This window comes from Oncorhynchus kisutch, linkage group LG19 (genome assembly GCF_002021735.2).
Source record: "Oncorhynchus kisutch isolate 150728-3 linkage group LG19, Okis_V2, whole genome shotgun sequence".
Classification (NCBI taxonomy): domain Eukaryota; kingdom Metazoa; phylum Chordata; class Actinopteri; order Salmoniformes; family Salmonidae; genus Oncorhynchus; species Oncorhynchus kisutch.
This window is the reverse complement of record NC_034192.2, coordinates 34,820,939-34,839,499: the sequence shown is the minus strand read 5'-3', so window position 1 is coordinate 34,839,499 and position 18,561 is coordinate 34,820,939. Positions and strand designations below refer to the sequence as shown.

General features: G+C 44.1%; 1 protein-coding gene across 2 annotated transcripts in view; it reads right to left on the bottom strand.

Annotated features, from left to right (window-relative positions):
* Positions 1 to 18,561, bottom strand: part of LOC109864740 (disks large homolog 3) — a 140,334-nt gene that overhangs the window by 90,550 nt on the left and 31,223 nt on the right. For both annotated transcript variants that reach the window (XM_031797385.1, XM_031797390.1), the window contains exon 4: positions 4,836 to 4,946. In XM_031797385.1, coding sequence (XP_031653245.1) covers positions 4,836 to 4,946 — 111 coding nt within the window. The remainder of the gene's footprint in view (positions 1 to 4,835; positions 4,947 to 18,561) is intronic.

Below are 18,561 nucleotides of genomic sequence, written 5' to 3'. Positions count from 1 at the left end.
GTAGCCTTACAATGTATTAAACATCAAAACATATAGCCCAACGTTTGTCGAACAACTAAAGTTACATTAATAACTCTAAATTAAGCATATAGGAGTACCTATTCCTTTGTTAACCACTCAACACAGAATAGTGTTGTGCGCACTCCCTCAAATCGTTTGGGAGAAAATATTTATATTTTATTCAGCTTTGTTCAATTGTATTCTTCATACTATAAAATAATATAAAAGAATGCCACGGAATTATAAGCAAATCTGCTAAATGAACTAGTGTAGCCCACAGGCATTCGGCATAGCCACATCAGGACCTAACATAAGGACAACTCAAGAGTCTGCTATTATTTTCTTCTGAAACAGACTACATTTTCTTCACATCATGCGTCTTTAGACCTGTCTAAAATAAATAATGGATTTATTGTGAAGGTGTAGGCTATATTACATGGATTTATTTACTTTTTAAAATGGCTTGTAGTGGAAGCCAGGAGATGCTAAATGTGTTTATGCTAATTAACGGCCAATTATTGTGACACCGACAGATATTTGTTTGACAATCACCTGCAGACAAAATTTAGTTGACTGCTACCATAACCCATCCTGAGCCTCTCCTGTTGTCTTAAAGGAGCAGTCACACCATAACCCATCCTGATCCTCTCCTGTTGTCTTAAAGGAGCAGTCACACCATAACCCATCTTGATCCTCTCCTGTTGTCTTAAAGGAGCAGTCACACCATAACCCATCCTGATCCTCTCCTGTTGTCTTAAAGGAGCAGTCACACCATAACCCATCTTGATCCTCTCCTGTTGTCTTAAAGGAGCAGTCACACCATAGCCCATCTTGATCCTCTCCTGTTGTCTTAAAGGAGCAGTCACACCATAACCCATCTTGATCCTCTCCTGTTGTCTTAAAGGAGCAGTCACACCATAACCCATCTTGATCCTCTCCTGTTGTCTTAAAGGAGCAGTCACACCATAACCCATCCTGACCCTCTCCTGTTGTCTTAATTAACTGCAGGGAGGTTTGGAGATGGCTAGAGGCACAGGTCCCTCTCTCTCAGGATGAAACTCTACATCAGAGAATTATCAACCTGTATCCTCCTCAGAAGAAAAGAGATATAGCAAGACATCTCCCCAGGAATATGAAAAATAATTTAATGTATAGCAGATATAGTCAACATGGACAATAGGAATGTATCCAGAGGAATTGACATAAGACAAGGAATGGGTCCATGATGAAATACTCTGACCTGTGGAGGTATGACTGGGGCTAGTAGAGCTAACACACACACACACACACACACAAAACCAGAATGTAACCTGCCAAGAAGGCGACAGTTTGCTGTACCAGAAACACAGAGACAGGAAACAAAGGCTCCACGGCTCTGACTCCTATTAATAGGCCACAGTGGCAGAGAACAGCTGCTCCACCAACACAGCACATCCCACTGATAGAATAATGATAGAGGGAGAGAGAGTGAGGTAGTTGGAGAGATTGAGAAAATAAGAGATAGATAGACAGAGAGGAGCGATGGAGAGAGTAAGAGAGAGCGAGGGAGATTGTAAGAGAGAGAGTAAGAGAGGAGAGATAGGGAGGGAGGCAGCAAAAGAGGGAGCGAGAGATAGAGAGCGCAAGAGAGGACGAGAGTAAGAGAGAGAGAGAAAGAAAGAGGAGACAGAAAGAGGGAGGGAGAGAGATAAAGAAAGATAGAGAAGGGGGATGGAAGCAGGAATGGAGGAAAACATAAGGAACATGGCGAGTCAGTAGAATAGTGTCGGTGGTGATGTAGGTAAGGTGTAGGGCACAGGGAAAGCTGTGATGGGGGATAGATGAATGGGAGGTGAGGGGAGACAGGCTAGAAGCAGAGAGACAGAGGGGGGGGTGCTAAGTGACAGAATATGGCAGAATACACAGGAGAGAGATAGGTACCTTGTGAGTGTCAAGAAATGCAATGACTGTAGCATGCTGCAGAAAAGAAGGGAGGAAGAAAGAAAGAAAGATGGAGAGAATTAATGACAAGTGTGCATCCATGTATGAGAATGCAGAATCACATCTGTATATTTATGCATTTAATTCTCTGCATCAAAGCAATGTATCTAAATCATGTGATCCATGCTAAATACAGCATCATTTGTAGATGTACATCTTTTAATATGCATCTGTGTGTCTATAGTATGACTGGGAATAAAAGGGAGATGCAAAAGAAGGAATGAAAAATAGAGAGAGAGAAAAAGAGAGAGAGAGAGTCAGAACAGTCTGTAGGGATGCAGGCAGGAGGAGGAATGTGGTTTCCATGGCAACCCGAGGTAGGCTGAGCTCTGGGTGTCCGTTCCAGCTCTGACTGCGCGTTGCACTGCAGCGGCCCTCGCCTCGCTCTCTCCATCCTCCCCCACTCTCTCCCTCTATTCCTCCCTCGCTCGCTCATTCACTCCATCCCTACCCTCCTCTGCCACCTCCTCGGCTCCCTCCCTCTCTCCATGCGAGAGAGATGAACGCAACACTATACACACCCATCTCCTTATTATCCAGACCCAGCTCTTCACTGAACACCATTGAGTCCAACTGTACTGTCACAGTGGTTTTATGCAGATATTACATTATCATACGAGCACAGTGATCCTGTATCACCGTGTCTCAACCCAGGCAGCAGCCCCCTCCCCTCCCCCCGCCTCTTGCACTAGTTCTCGGCTCAGCTGAAAAGCCAGCATCTGCGGGCATTCTGCTGCCATGTGCCGCTGGGCATGTTGTGATTGGGAAGGCATGTGAAAACAAGGCATGCCATGGTACTGTACTGTTGTAGTAGGGAACATGGACAGGAGGCCTGCCCTTCCCTCCCTCCTTCCCTGAAAGACAGACACAGAGGCTGTGTGATAGCAGGTGAGTCACAACCCTGCATTCTAAGGTATCGTGGCCCACTACAAATGACAGTTTATTTTATTTTTATTTCACCTTTATTTAACCAGGTAGGCTAGTTCAGAACAAGTTCTCATTTTCATCTGCGACCTGGCCAAGATAAAGAGTAGCAATTTAACACATACAACAACACAGAGTTACACATGGAATAAACAAAACATACAGTCAATAATAGAGTAGAACAAAAGACAACAAAAAGTCTATATACAGTGAGTGCAAATGAGGTAAGTTAAGGAAATAAATAGGTCATGGTGGCGAAGTAATTACAATATAGCAATTAAACACTGGAATGGATTGTCAGATGATGAATGTGCAGGTAGAGATACTGGGGTGCAATGGAGCAAAATAAATAAATAAATACCAGTATGGGGATGAGGTAGGTAGATAGATGTGCTGTTTACAGATGGGCTATGTACAGGTGCAGGGATCTTTAAGCTGCTCTGACAGCTGGTGCTTAAAGCTAGTGAGGAAGATGTGAGTCTCCAGTCATGGGCAGCAGAGAACTGGAAGGAAAGACGACCAAAGGAGGAATTGGCTTTGGGGGTGACCAGTGAGATATATCTGCTGGAGCGCGTGCCACGAGTGGGTGCTGCGCGGGTGACCAGTGTGCTCAGATAAGACAGGGCTTTACCTAGCAGAGACTTGTAGATAACCTGTAGCCAGTGGATGTGGCGACGAGTATGAAGCGAGGGCCAACCAACGAGAGAGTACAGGTCGCAATGGTGGGTAGTGTATGGGGCTTTGGTGACAAAACGGATGGCACTGTGATAGACTGCATCCAGTTTGTTGAGTAGAGTGTTGGAGGCTACTATATAGATGACATCACCGAAGTCGAGGATCGGTAGGATGGTCAGTTTTACGAGGGTATGTTTGGCAGCATGAGTGAAGGATGCTTTATTGCGATATAGGCTGATTCTAGATTTAATTTTGGATTGGAGATGCTTAATGTGAGTCTGGAAGGAGAGTTTACAGTCTAACCAGACACCCAGGTATTTGTAGTTGTCCACGTATTCTAAGTCAGAGCCGTCCAGAGTAGTGATGCTGGACGGGCAGGCAGGTGCGGGCAGTGATCGATTGAATAGCATGCATTTAGTTTTATTTGCGTTTAAGAGCAGTTGGAGAGTTGTATGGCATTGAAGCTCGTCTGGAGGTTAGTTAACAGTGTCCAAGGAGGGGCCAGAAGTATACAGAATGGTGTCGTCTGCGTAGAGGTGGATCAGAGAATCACCAGCAGCAAGAGCAACATCATTGATGTGTACAGAAAAGAGAGTGATATACAGTATAATCATATTGTCAATCTTTGATGATTCATCATACATGCATCATACATGCATGATTTACATAGTCTAAACTGACAAACATCAATTTGAAAATATGACAGCATGCCACGTTTCAAGAGGCTAAATACCATGAAATACCAGGCCCCATTATCTGCCCAGTGTTGACATATTGAGTTGAAACAGCTGTCAACATACTTGCCACCTCCTTTTTTGACATAATGAACCCAAACTAAGCAATGTTTCAGCCTCAACCTTCCCAAATATCGAAAATGCTAAATATATGTCGAATTTCAGAAATCCACATCAGCAAAATCTACAACAATTCTGAATATTCTCATATCAACATTAGGATGAATTGTACTAAAGGCTGTGGTGGTTGTGTCATCACAACTGATATCACTGATTTGAGTCGATGGGATAGTTCTGTGAGTCCGTGTGATGCATGCGCTGTAATGCCCTCTGATTATAAATATGTTCATAAGGTCACTGAGCTTAATGAAAAATAACAAACATCTCAGGACGTTAAGGGCAGCCCTGTGATGACTCGTTGAGCAGGCTGAGAAAGGATATGTGAGAGAGACACTGATTGGGTGAAACTTTTTTGGTCTCTTTTACGTTATGGAGCGTTCATTTGACCCCTGGGTGACTGACCTTTGGTGTCTCGATGTGGGAGCAGTTCACCAGCACCGACACACGCTCCACCTTCTGAGGGCTCCTCCTTGTGGTCACTCGTACCCGCGACACTCCCTCCTCCCCAGAGTTCTGTAGGAAGGACACACAGGATTAAATAGATCCAAAACTTTTTCTGCTTATCATTTCCGACATTAGGTAAGCTATTTAGATACAGGAAATTGATCTTCGGTCATTTCTTGATGCTCTAGAACACTAAATAAAGCCTTGCTCACCAGAATAATGTCATAAATCGATAGAATGAATGCATCATCAACAATATAGTTGACATCAGTAAAGTTCTCTTTCATTCCTACTTCTCTCCCACGGAGCAAAGATGTTTAGGGACCGGGAAGATTTTCAGTGCAAAATTTCCAAATGACATCAGTTTCTCGACCGGTTTACAAGAAATGAAAAGCTGTGAAAACAATCAAACATGTTTATGATAGTATTTCAGTTACTCTTGGATGCATATCCTGGTTGAAAGTTAAATACGGTCAGCATTTATGTCGCTGAAAAAAAGCTAAGCACGCATTCACATTTCCTCAAGATTAAATAAATAAATGTAGCATATTTCTCCACTCCTGTTCCCGAGAAACACTTAATTCTGCAGGAGTCAATATTATAATAGGCTACATGTGAGGCCTACAGTCAGTGTCCACACTTGGTGATAGTATATGAAACAGCTTGCACAGACTGCGAAAAACAACAGTTTACATGCCACAGTATCCCGTTTAAGTTCAGCCTATCCCAGGGATTTTATTCGGGTTCCTCAAAACTGGGATACGAGCTTATTTCAGGTTATTGTAAACGGGATATGATGTTTATATGCATCCACTCAAAAACAGAATACTTGAGTATCCCGACTAATAATAGGATATTGGTGTGCACGTAAACATGGCCATTGTTGTAGCAACATTTAAAATTAATCAAGGCAACATCCATCTGCGATGGAACAGGTTGAGTAATACAGCCGTTGGGCTCGCTTTCTGTCGACCTCTCTGCTAACCAGCATTGACTGACTGATATTTGTTGTGCAAACAGTCACCGGTGCCCCGCAGAACCAATGGAGAAAAGACAGAGTATAAACTGGACTGTCAAAGATCTACTAAACAAGACAAACAATGGGATCATAGTGAAGAGAAATGAAAACTCAACCAATACATAGTGACAGGAGAGGAGGAGTAATCACTATGTTCCAGGCTCATACAGGACAGACTGGTAGCCTAAAGACTGTAACTGTATGAAATGATATAAGGACGTTGGCAGCTATTGATTCTTACACACTACGTATGTATTATTCAAAGCGGCAGTTAGATCTGACAGAGAGAGGGAGGCTTTTCCTACCTTCCAGCTGTTGAGTGTATTGCCACAGCTTAACCCGCACAGACCCTTAAGAGACAGCAGAGGGCAGCCTTTAGAGCAGGCCATGGAGTGCCTTAGACTGCCTGACGCAAGGTCACAAAAAGTGCTTGACAAAATTGCATTGATGATCAAGGCGCCAGCGGGTTCTTTGTCCTGATCTGTGTATAATAGACACGCTACACTCATAGAAGCATCCAGGCTAAACACATCCGTCGTCCCGTAAAAAAGGGCTCCCAAGTGGCGCAGCGGTCTAAGGCACTGCATCTCAGTGCTAGAGGTGTCACCACTACAGACCCTGGTTCGATCCTGGGCTGTATCACAACCGTCCGTGATCGTGAGTCCCATAGGACGGTGCACAATTGTTAAAGCGTCGTCCGGGTTAGGGGACGGTTTGACCGGGGCAGGACATTGTAAAATAAGAATTTGTTCCTAGCCGACTTGCCTAGTTAAATAAAGGCTGAATAAATACATTTCAAATGAATGCTTGTAGATGTTTTGTCATTGCTGTTCCGTACTTTAACCAGACATGTAGATGTGTCGCTGCATGAGTCTGAATATGTTATCAGGGAGATGATAAGGGAGTTTTGCTTCGGCAGCTCTGTTCCCACATGGCAGTGCTGACAGGCAGGTCAACTGACACAAGCAGGGCTGCCCTCTCAGCTGACCCCTCTGTCTAATAATGGCAGCTAGGAGGACGGCCTCAGCAACACTGGCAGGTCACTCATCACACACACACAAACGAAAGCACAGCATGCACACATGCACGCAAATGCAGTCACACACACGCATGCAGTGTTCACAGACGCAAGCACACACGAACACACTGCAAAAGCACACGCACGCACGGTTGAATGATGAGTCTATGAATGACTTATCATGAGTCAACAAACAGCATGCAGTATTCATTAGAAACATTCCTATTTCAAACTTGAACAGTCAAATAACAAGTAATGACAACTAAATAGACCAAATCACACAAGTATGACATTGGAATCACATTTGAGCTACAAACTAGATTCAGCTTTGCACAATGATAACCTAATATATTCAACTTTTCCATCAGGCCTCTTCCTCCCAAGTATCCCCCTCTTTTAACCAGTTTCATTCATTCCATCTCTACAGAAGCTATTATCCCACTCACTTGCCTCTCTGCACCAAATCAGTGAATTTGCAGACTCATTTATTTTCCCTCCCATCCTCCACACAGGTGACAGCATGCCTCGAATGCTGATGAGGGCCTACTCACTGGCCAGCCACTGAGCTGAGCTGTCCCATTCACTAGGGCCTCCTCACTGGCCCCCACTGCTAGGGCATAAGTAAGACCAAGGAGCTGACCGTGGACTACAGGAAACAGGGGGGTGATCATGCCCCCATCTACATCAATGGGGCTGCCGTGGAGCAGGTCAAGTTCCTCAGTGTCCAAATCACTAAGGACTTAAAATGGTCCCCACACACATGCACAGTTGTGACAAAGGCATGACTTGCGCCTCTTCTCCCCCAGGAAGTTAAAAAGGTTTGGCATGTGCCCTCCAATACACAAAAAGATCTACAGATGTACCATTAAGAGCATGTTGACTGGCTGCATCACTGCTTGGTATGGCAACAGCACCGCCCTCGATCGCATGGTGCAACATAGGGTGGTGTGGACAGCCCAGTACATCACTGGGACCAAGCTGCCTGCCATCCAGGACCTCTATATCAGGTAGTGTGAAAGGAAGGGTCGGAAAATCGTTAAGACTCCAACCACCCAAGCCACTGATTGTTCTCTCTGCTTCCGCATGGCAAGCGGTACCGGTTCATCAAGTCTGACATCAACAGGCTCCAGAACAGTTTTTAACCCCATGCCATAAGACTGCTAAATAGCTACACAGACTATCTGAGTTGACCTTTGTATTTAATTCTTACTTTGCACTGTGTCTATGCACACTCACAGGGCCCTACACACACTGATATCCCAACACACATACACACACTCACTCCCTTTGCTCACACACACACACATAATATGCACACACATTTATACTGACTCTATCCACACACACACACTTTTACATTTTAGTCATTTAGCAGACGCTCTTATCCAGAGCGACTTACAGTAGTGAGTGCATACATTTTCATACTGGTCCCCTGTGGGAATCAAACCCACAACCCTGGTGTTGCAAGTGCCATGCTCTACCAACTGAGATACACAGGAACATACAATCATCATATATGCTGCTGTACTCTGTTTATCATATATCCTGATGCCTAGTCACCTTACCCCTATACAGGGCCCCTGAGTGCCGCAGTGGATAATCTGATAATCTGAGTCAGGGTTTAGACCTGAGCCAACTCCCCGTGCTTACCGTGGGGAGCGTGTGACTGGCCAGGCACAGTGTTATGCAGTGATGCGCACGGTGTCTCCAGTGCGCATTCAAAGCCCGGTGCGCTCTATTCAAGCTCCCCGCAATTGCCGCGCTAGAGTGGGCATCCAGCCAGGACGGGTTGTGCCGGCTCAGTGCTCCTGGTCTCCAGTACACCTCTTCGGACCAGGATATCCTGTGCCCAGCACTCGCCCAGAGGTGTGTCTTCAGCCTTGTGCCACCTGTACCGGTCCCACACATTAGGCCTCCAGTGCGCCTCCACAGTCCAGAGCTTCCGGGGACGGTCCGCCCCGCACTTATCCTGCTTTACGCGCAGTATCCCCAGTGCGTCTCCACAGCCCAGTGCTTCCTGTGCCAGCGCCCCGCACTTATCGAGCTAAAGTGAGCATCCAGCCAGGACGCATTGTGCCAGCTCTACGCTCCAGACCTCCAGTGCACCTCCACAGTCCAGAACATCCTGTGCCCCGCACTCGCCCAGAGGTGTGTCTTCAGCCTTGTGCCACCTGTACCGGTCCCACACATTAGGCCTCCAGTGCGCCTCCACAGTCCAGAGCTTCCGGGGACGGTCCCCAGTCCGGGGTCTCGCGGCGACGGTCCCCAGCTCGGGGTCTCGCGGCGACGGTCCCCAGTCCGGGGTCTCGCGGCGACGGTCCCCACACATCTATTTCCATTACCCTATCACATCCCCTTTCCCTTGGTTTAAAAACCCATTCAGTTGGTTCCTCTGGAGCTCAATCTCTCTGTCAATGCCATCTGTCTGTAGATCTGTGTTTCACTCTCTCCTACTATGTCTCTCTCTCGCACTCTTTATATATTGAGCTCTCTTTTGTTTGAGCACCTCCATATCACTTTGTCCCCACCTGTGAGTATTGTTTTTGTTATGGTGTTTGATGGTGGGAAAAGGGGGAACCAAGACAAGTCGCCCATGGGCACACACTACCCATAGGTAAACTTTGTTAAAAACACTAGTTAGAACTGGGCGGACCACCCACTGTATTTTTGGTTAGTTAGTTAGCTGTATTGAAGTAGGCTAGTCTAGTGGTATTTTTGGATATTTGTTTCTTTCCTTCGGTCCAGCTCAGCCTCTTTTCATGCTCCCCCCCTTACCTTGTGTTTACAAATAAACCCTGGGTGTTTGATGGTAGATATTAGTTGTCTGTGGTTATTTCGTTCTCACCGTTATTTTGTCACTATTACACTTTGCATGAGTTATTTTACGGGTCTCGATACTATCCCCCCTAGACTGCCGGGCCAAAGGGATTCGTAACCTCCACGGTCCTCCACGGTCTGGTTCCACAAAAGTGGAGGGATCAGCGTAAGGAGGGGGGGCTGCGTCCAGAACCGGACGCAGCCCCCCCTACTGTCACGCCATGACCTTAGATATCTGTTTTTCTATATATTTTGGTTAGGTCAGGGTGTGACTAGGGTGGATACTCTAGTTTTTGTATGTCTAGGGTTTGACTAGGGTGACTAGGGTGGGTACTCTACTATTATTCTGACATTTCATTTCCTTAAAATAAAGTGGTGATCCTAACTGACCTAAAACAGGCAATTTTTACTAGGATTAAATGTTGTGAAAAACTGAGTTTAAATGTATTCGGCTGAGGTGTATGTAAACTTCCGACATCAACTGTAATTGTTATGAAAAAAAGTGCTATATAGAACCTAAAATGGTTATTTAGCTGTCCCCATAGGATAACCCTTTGAAGATCCATTTTTGTATACATGTATAACCCTTTTGGTTCCAGTTAGAACTCTTCTGGGTTCCACCTGGAACCAAAAAGGGTTCTCCTATGGGGACAGACAAATTACCATTTTGGAACCCTTTTTTCAAAGAGTGTACACATACACACAAGGTTAAAAATGTTGTGTAAATAGTTAATTTGTTTGCCCTCAAAATAAATGGTTTATGCTATGAGGGAGCGAGGCATATACAACAAAAGAGACAGAAATGACAAATACATAAAAATAAAACAAATGTTTCAGTAAATTGTTGGTTTGTCCTCTTGTGCAGATATGGAGTGCAGCGCATTGCCTAACAGTTGTTTCTTTGTATTTAAAAGAAAATGAAGAATGGATAGGATCTGTAACAAATGGATAGGACACTTGTCCTCCTCCAAGCATCAGTGACCTCCAGGACCAGTGGCCTTTCCTTTTCACCAGGTTATGTATGGCTCTGCAACAACTTCCATACCCTCACTGGCATCATGATTGACAGTCGCATGACTCAAGCTCTGCTGAACAAGGGTAAGAGAAATTGTCAACTTTTTTTAAAGCCAAAAGACCAAGGTAAGGAGAGAGATCCACTGCCTGCTGAATGAAATCGACGGTTACATCAGATTCAATGATGATCTAACAGCCACTGCTGACATTCTTTTGTTGATGACCCACTTCAAAGAGAAGGACGAATCTCTGTTCCACTTGGCAGATGTAAAGGAATAGTGTTTATACTGTATTATTACTAGAGGTCGACCGATTAATCGGAATGGCCGATTAATTAGGGCCGATTTCAAGTTTTCATAACAATCGGAAATCTGTCATTTTGGACGCCGGTTTTGCAGATTTTTTTGATTTTTTTTATATATATATATTTTACATCTTTATTGAATCTTTATTTAACTAGGTAAGTCAGTTAAGAACACATTCTTATTTTCAATGACGGCCTAGGAACGGTGGGTTAACTGCCCTGTTCAGGGGCAGAACGACAGATTTTTACCTGGTCAGCTCAGGGATTCAATCTTGCAACCTTACGGTTAACTAGTCCAATGCTCTAACCGCCTGCCTCACGAGGAGCCTGCCTGTTACGCAAATGCAGTAAGAAGCCAAGGTAAGTTGCTAGCTAGCATTAAACTTAATCAATCATAATAACTAGTTATAACTACACATGGTTGATGATATTACTAGTTTATCTAGCGTGTCCTGCGTTGCATATAATCGATGCAGTGCGCATTCACAAAAAAGGACTGTTGTTGCTCCATATATTTTTAAACCTGCATATTTAGCTCAAAAGTTATCCAGGTTAGCAGGCAATATTAACCAGGTGAAATTGTCACTTCTCTTGCGTTCATTGCACGCAGTCAGTGTATATGCAACAGTTTGGGCCGCCTGGCTCATTGCGAACTAATTTGCCAGAATTTTACATAATTATGACATAACATTGAAGGTTGTGCAATGTAACAGGAATATTTAGACTGATAGATGCCACCCGTTAGATGAAATACGGAATGGTTCCGTATTTCACTGAAAGAATAAACATCTTGTTTTCGAGATGATCGTTTCTGGATTCGACCATATTAATGACCTAAGGCTCGCATTTCTGTGATATTATGTTATAATTAAGTCTATGATTTGATAGAGCCGTCTGACTGAGCGATGGTAGGCACCAGCAGGCTCATAAGCATTCATTCAAACAGCACTTTTGTGCATTTTGCCAGCAGCTCTACTGTTTATGACTTCAAGCCTATCAACTACCGAGATTAGGCTGAGGCGAGGAGAGGTACGGAAGCTATACTGTTACACTGGCAATACTTAACTGCCTATAAGAAGATCCAATAGTCAAAGGTATATGAAATACAAATGGTAGAGAGAGAAATAGTCCTATAATTCCTATAATAACTACAACCTAAAACTTCTTACCTGGGAATATTGAAGACTCATGTTCTCATGTTCTGAGAAAGGAACTTAAACGTTAGCTTTCTTACATGGCACATATTGCATTTTTACTTTCTTCTCCAACACTTTGTTTTTGCATTATTTAAACCAAATTGAACGTTTCATTATTTACTTGAGGCTAAATTGATTTTATTTATGTATTATATTAAGTTAAAATAATTGTTCATTCAGTATTGTTGTAATTGTCATTATTACAAATACATTTTAAAAATCGACCGATTAATCGGTATCGGCTTTTTTGTTGTCCTCCAATTATCGGTATCGGTAATGAAAAATCATAATCGGTCGACCTCTAATTATTACACATGATTGAATTTTTTTAATTTGTATGTTTTGTGATTTTAGATCACTGCAACTCGGGTTGATGTCGATGCGTAAATTCCTTTGCCAGACACACCAAGGCTGATCATGTTTGGTAATACCTTTTATTTGATTTATAGTATTGTGGTACATATCTAAATATATCTAGTAAGTATACACTTACTTTTGTGTATTTCAGGAAATACTCTATTGGGTTCTTCAAAATTAGTGGTGTCGATCGAGTGGAGAGTGGTCTGTGTTTTGGACCAACTTTGCTGCTGCCCTCTCTGTGCTCTTCAGCACGTTCTATGTTTTTAACATCGAATACCAGGAGTCAGCCTCTACAACCGTGGCGCTGATCAAGAGGTAAAAATGTAACATTCATTGATCCAACACTTACATTTAGCATTTGTTAATTACATTGCAATGATATTTCTTATTGTTATATTTTCAATGCCTCAACTGATTTAATATATTCTATGTTGGGTTGTGCAGGATCCTGGTTCAAATGAACCCTGAAGGAACCAACTGCACAGCGAAAGCAGGAGTGAGCCGCAAGACCGGAAAGGTCGTTCAGAGGAAGCCATTGCCAATTAACCCACATGTTCCACGCTTTCCGGCAGACCGGAAGGAATTCGAGTGGAAAAACTTCAACATGTAAGTACACAAACACACACACCTGATGAACACAAACTTTATTTGTTAGTTGTCATCTGCCTTTTTACCCAGCGAGTAATAGTAGTAGTCATAGTAATAGCAATCTCTTTCTATTATTTATATTTCCAAGTTTGTCCTAGTTGACGTATCAGAGCTAAGGAGGATCAGTTTCAAAGATTGGGGTGATAATCTGCACCCCACCGAGATTTATTTGAGACCTGTTTGCATCTCCCATTCTCTCAGCAAATGATCTGCTTGCGCCATCCGGGTTGCGGTAGCGTGCTTCTCTGGCTCCAGTCCAGCCCTGCTCGCTCCTCTCCATCCATCCTTCTCTCTCAGCCCCTTTCTCTCTCTCGTTCCTCTCTCAAAGACAGGCAGGCAAGCAGTTATTGTTATAGTTTTTTGTTAAAAAAAAATCCCTGTTCAACTGTTTTCCTATTTTTCATTGATCTGTTTAGATGTTCTTTTTTTCTTACTTAATCCAGTATTTTCAAGAATGACCTATTCTGATGTCTTGGTTTATGTATGGTGAAGTACATTATTGGCCAGTATTTGTCAATGTTCTTATCACTGTATCTCTCTCTGTCGCTCTTTCTCTCCCCTACTATCTGGAGCTTTAATGTTGCTCTTTTCAAATGTTGTTCTTTGTTGTTAAAGTGCAATTCATGTGAAATTCATTATATGAATTTGAATAAATAAATATATAAAAGAAAGGTCCCTTTTTCAGGACGCTGTCTTTCAAAGATAATTCGTAAACATCCAAATAACTTCAGATCTTCATTGTAAAGGGTTTAAACACTATTTCCCATGCTTGTTCAATAAACCATAAACAATTAATGAACATGCACCTGTGGAACGGTCGTTAAGACACTAACAGCGTACAGACGGTAGGCCACAGCGTACAGATGGTAGGCAATTAAGGTCACAGTTATGAAAACTTAGGCCACTAAAGAGAACTTTCTACTGACTCTGAAAAACACAAAAAGAAAGATGCCCAGGGTCCCCTGCTCACCTGCGTGAAAGTGCCTTAGGCATGCTGCAAGGAGGCATGAGGACTGCAGATGTGGCCAGGGCAAATAAATTGGAATGTCCGTACTGTGAGACGCCTAAGACAGCGCTACAGGGAGACGGGATGGACAGCTGATCGTTCTCGCAGTGGCAGACCACGTGTAACAACACCTGCACAGGATCGATACATCCGAACATCACACCTGTGGGACAGATACAGGATAGCAACAACAACTGCCCGAGTTACACCAGGAATGCACAAACCCTCCATCAGTGCTGAGAATCTCAGCCTATTGCAGACAGAGGCTGGACTGAGGGCTTGTAGGCCTGTTGTAAGGCAGGTCCTCACCAGACATCACCGACAACAATGTTGCCTATGGGCACAAACCCACCGTCACTGGACCAGACAGGACTGGCAAAAAGTGCTTTTCACTGACGAGGCGTGGGTGATGGTCGGATTTGCGTTTATCGTTGAAGGAATGAGAGTTACACCGAGGCCTGTAATCTGGAGCAGGATCGATTTGGAGGTGGAGGATCCGTCATGGTCTGGGGTGGTGTGTCACAGCATCATCAGACTGAGCTTGTTGTCATTGCAGGCAATCTTAACGCTGTGCGTTACAGGGAAGACATCCTCCTCCCTAATTTGGTACCCGTCCTGCAGGCTCCTCCTGACATGACCCTTCAGCATGACAATGCCACCAGCCAAACTGCTCGTTCTGTGCGTGATTTTCTGCAAGATAGGAATGTGTTCTGCCATGGCCAGTGAAGAGCCCGGTTGTCAATCCCATTGAGCACGTCTGGGACCTGTTGGATCGGAGGGTGAGGGCTAGGGCCATTCCCCCACATAAATGTCCGGGAACTTACAAGTGCCTTGGTGGAAGAGTGGGGTAACATCTCACAGCAAGAACTGGCAAATCTGGTGCAGTCGATGAGGAGGAGATGCCCTGCAGTACTTAATGCAGCTGGTGGCCACACCAGATACTGGCTGTTACACCCCCCCTCCCTTTGTTCAGGGACACATTATGCCATTTCTGTGGAACTTGTTCAATTCATGTCTCAGTTGTTGAATCTTGTGTTCATACAAATATTTGCACATGCTAAGTTTGTTGAAAATAAACGCAGTTGACAGTGAGAGGACGTTTCTTTTTTTGCTGAGTTTACATACACACACACACACTTAGGTTGGAGTCATAAAACTCGTTTTCCAACCACTCCACAAATTTGTTGTTAACAAACTATAGTTTTGGCAAGTCAGTTAGGACATCTACTTAGTACATGACACAAATAATTTTTCCAACAATTGTTTACAGACAATTATTTCACTGTATCACAATTCCAGTGGGTCAGGTGTTTACATGCACTAAGATGACTGTGCCTTTAAACAGCTTGGAAAATTCCAAAAAGCCTAATTATGTCATGGCTTTAGAAGCTTCTGATAGCCTAATTGACATCATTTGAGTCAATTGGAGGTGTACCTGAGGATGTATTTAAAGGCCTACCTTCAAACTCAGTGCCTCTTTGCTTGACATCATTGGAAAATCAAAACAAATCAGCCAAGACCTCAGAAACAAATTGTAGACCTCCACAAGTCTGGTTCATCCTTGGGAGCTGTACAAACAAACAAACAATAGTACACAAGTATAAACACCATGGGACCATGCAGCCGTCATACCGCCCAGGAAGGAGACACGTTCTGTCTCCTAGAGATGAATGTACTTTGGTGCGAAAAGTGCAAATCAATGCCAGAATAACAGCAAAGGACCTTGTGAATATGCTGGAGGAAACAGGTGCAACAGTATCTATATCCACAGTAAAACAAGTCCTATATCGACATAACCTGAAAGGCCGCTCAGCAAGGAAGAAGCCACTGCTCCAAAACCGCCATAAAAAGGCCAGACCACGGTTTGCAACTGCATATGGGGACAAATATTGTCCTTTTGGAGAAATGTCCTCTGGTCTGATAAAACAAAAATATAACTGTTTGGCCATAATGACCATCGTTATGTTTGGAGGAAAAAGGGGGAGGCTTGCAGGCCGAAGAACACCATCCCAACCATGAAGCAAGGGGTGGCTGCATCATGTTGTGGGGGTGCTTTGCTGCAGGAGAGACTGGTGCACTTCACAAAATAGATGGCATCATGTGGCAGGAAAATTATGTGGATATACTAAAGCAACATCTCAAGACATCATTCAGGAGGTTAAAGCTTGGTCGCAAATGGGTCTTCCAAATGGACAATGACCCCAAGCATACATCCAAAGTTGTGGCAAAATGGCTTAAGGACAACAAAGTCAAGGCATTGGAGTGGCCATCACAACACTCTGACCTCAATCCCATAGAAAATTTGCTGACCCTGGGAGAACTGCCACAATGGCTAGCCGTGTCGTGGACTGCATTCAAGCCCTCAAGAAAACTCTGCTAGCTTGATAGGCAGCTAGCTAGCAAATCGGCTACTGCTACGTCAAATAGCTCCTCAGACCCAGGCTTGGTCGACAGGATCACTGGACAGAGACTAGCAGTCCCAGCAACTGATGCCAACTGCGTCGCGGGATCAAACTAAAAAGTTAGTTAGCTACTAAGAAACTTTCCTATATACTTCAAAAACAACAAATTGAGCTCTCCCTCATTTCATGTTCAACAGGAAGTGATGTATGTGTGTACATATATATATATATATATATACTGCTCAAAAAATAAAGGGAACACTTAAAACAACACAATGTAACTCCAAGTCAATCACACTTCTGTGAAATCAAAATGTCCACTTAGGAAGCAACACTGATTGACAATAAATTTCACATGCTGTTGTGCAAATGGAATAGACAACAGGTGGAAATTATAGGCAATTAGCAAGACACCCCCAATAAAGGAGTGGTTCTGCAGGTGGTGACTACAGACCACTTCTCAGTTCCTATGCTTCCTGGCTGATGTTTTGGTCACTTTTGAATGCTGGCGGTGCTTTCACTTTAGTGGTAGCATGAGACGAAGTCTACAACCTACACAAGTGGCTCAGGTAGTGCAGCTCATCCAGGATGGCACATCAATGCGAGCTGTGGCAGGAAGGTTTGCTGTGTCTGTCAGCGTAGTGTCCAGAGCATGGAGGCGCTACCAGGAGACAGGCCAGTACATCAGGAGATGTGGAGGAGGCCGTAGGAGGGCAACAACCCAGCAGCAGGACCGCTACCTCTGCCTTTGTGCAAGGAAGAGCAGGAGGAGCACTGCCAGAGCCCTGCAAAATGACCTCCAGCAGGTCACAAATGTGCATGTGTCTGCTCAAACGGTCAGAAATAGACCCCATGGGGGTGGTATGAGGGCGCGACATCCACAGGTGGGGGTTGTGCTTACGGCCCAACACCGTGCAGGACGTTTGGCATTTGCAAGAGAACACCAAGATTGGCAAATTCGCCACTGGCCCCCTGTGCTCTTCACAGATGAAAGCAGGTTCACACTGAGCAGATGTGACAGACTGGAGTCTGGAGACGCCGTGGAGAACGTTCTGTTGCCTGCAACATCCTCCAGCTTGACCGGTTTGGCAGTGGGTCAGTCATGTTGTGGAGTGGCATTTCTTTGGGGGGGCCGCACAGCCCTCCATGTGCTCGGCAGAGGTAGCCTGACTGCCATTAGGTACCGAGATGAGATCCTCAGACCCCTTGAGACTATATGCTGGTGCGGTTGGCCCTAGGGTCCTCCTAATTCAAGACAATGCTAGACCTGGAGTGTGTCAGCAGTTCCTGCAAGAGGAAGGCATTAAGGCTATGGACTGGCCCGCCTGTTCCCCAGACCTGAATCCAATTGAGCACATCTGGGACATCATGTCTCGCTCCATCCACCAACGGCACGTTGCACCACAGAGTGTCCAGGAGTTGGCGGATGCTTTAGTCCAGGTCTGGGAGGAGATCCCTCAGGAGACCATCCGCCACCTCATCAGGAGCATGTCCAGGCATTGTAGAGAGGTCATACAGGCACGTGGAGGCCACACACACTACTGAGCCTCATTTTGACTTGTTTTAAGGACATTACATCAAAGTTGGATCAGCCTGTAGTGTGGTTTTCCACTTTAATTTTGAGTGTGACTCCAAATCCAGACCTCCATAAATTTGATTTCCATTGATCATTTTTGTGTGATTGTTGTCAGCACATTCAACTATGTAAAGAAAAAAGTATTTAATAAGAATATTTCATTCATTCAGATCTAGGATTTGTTATTTTAATGTTCCCTTTATTTTTTTGAGCAGTATATATACATATATATATATATATATATATACACATATACATATACATATATATATATACATATATATATATACATATATATATATATACATATATATATACATATATA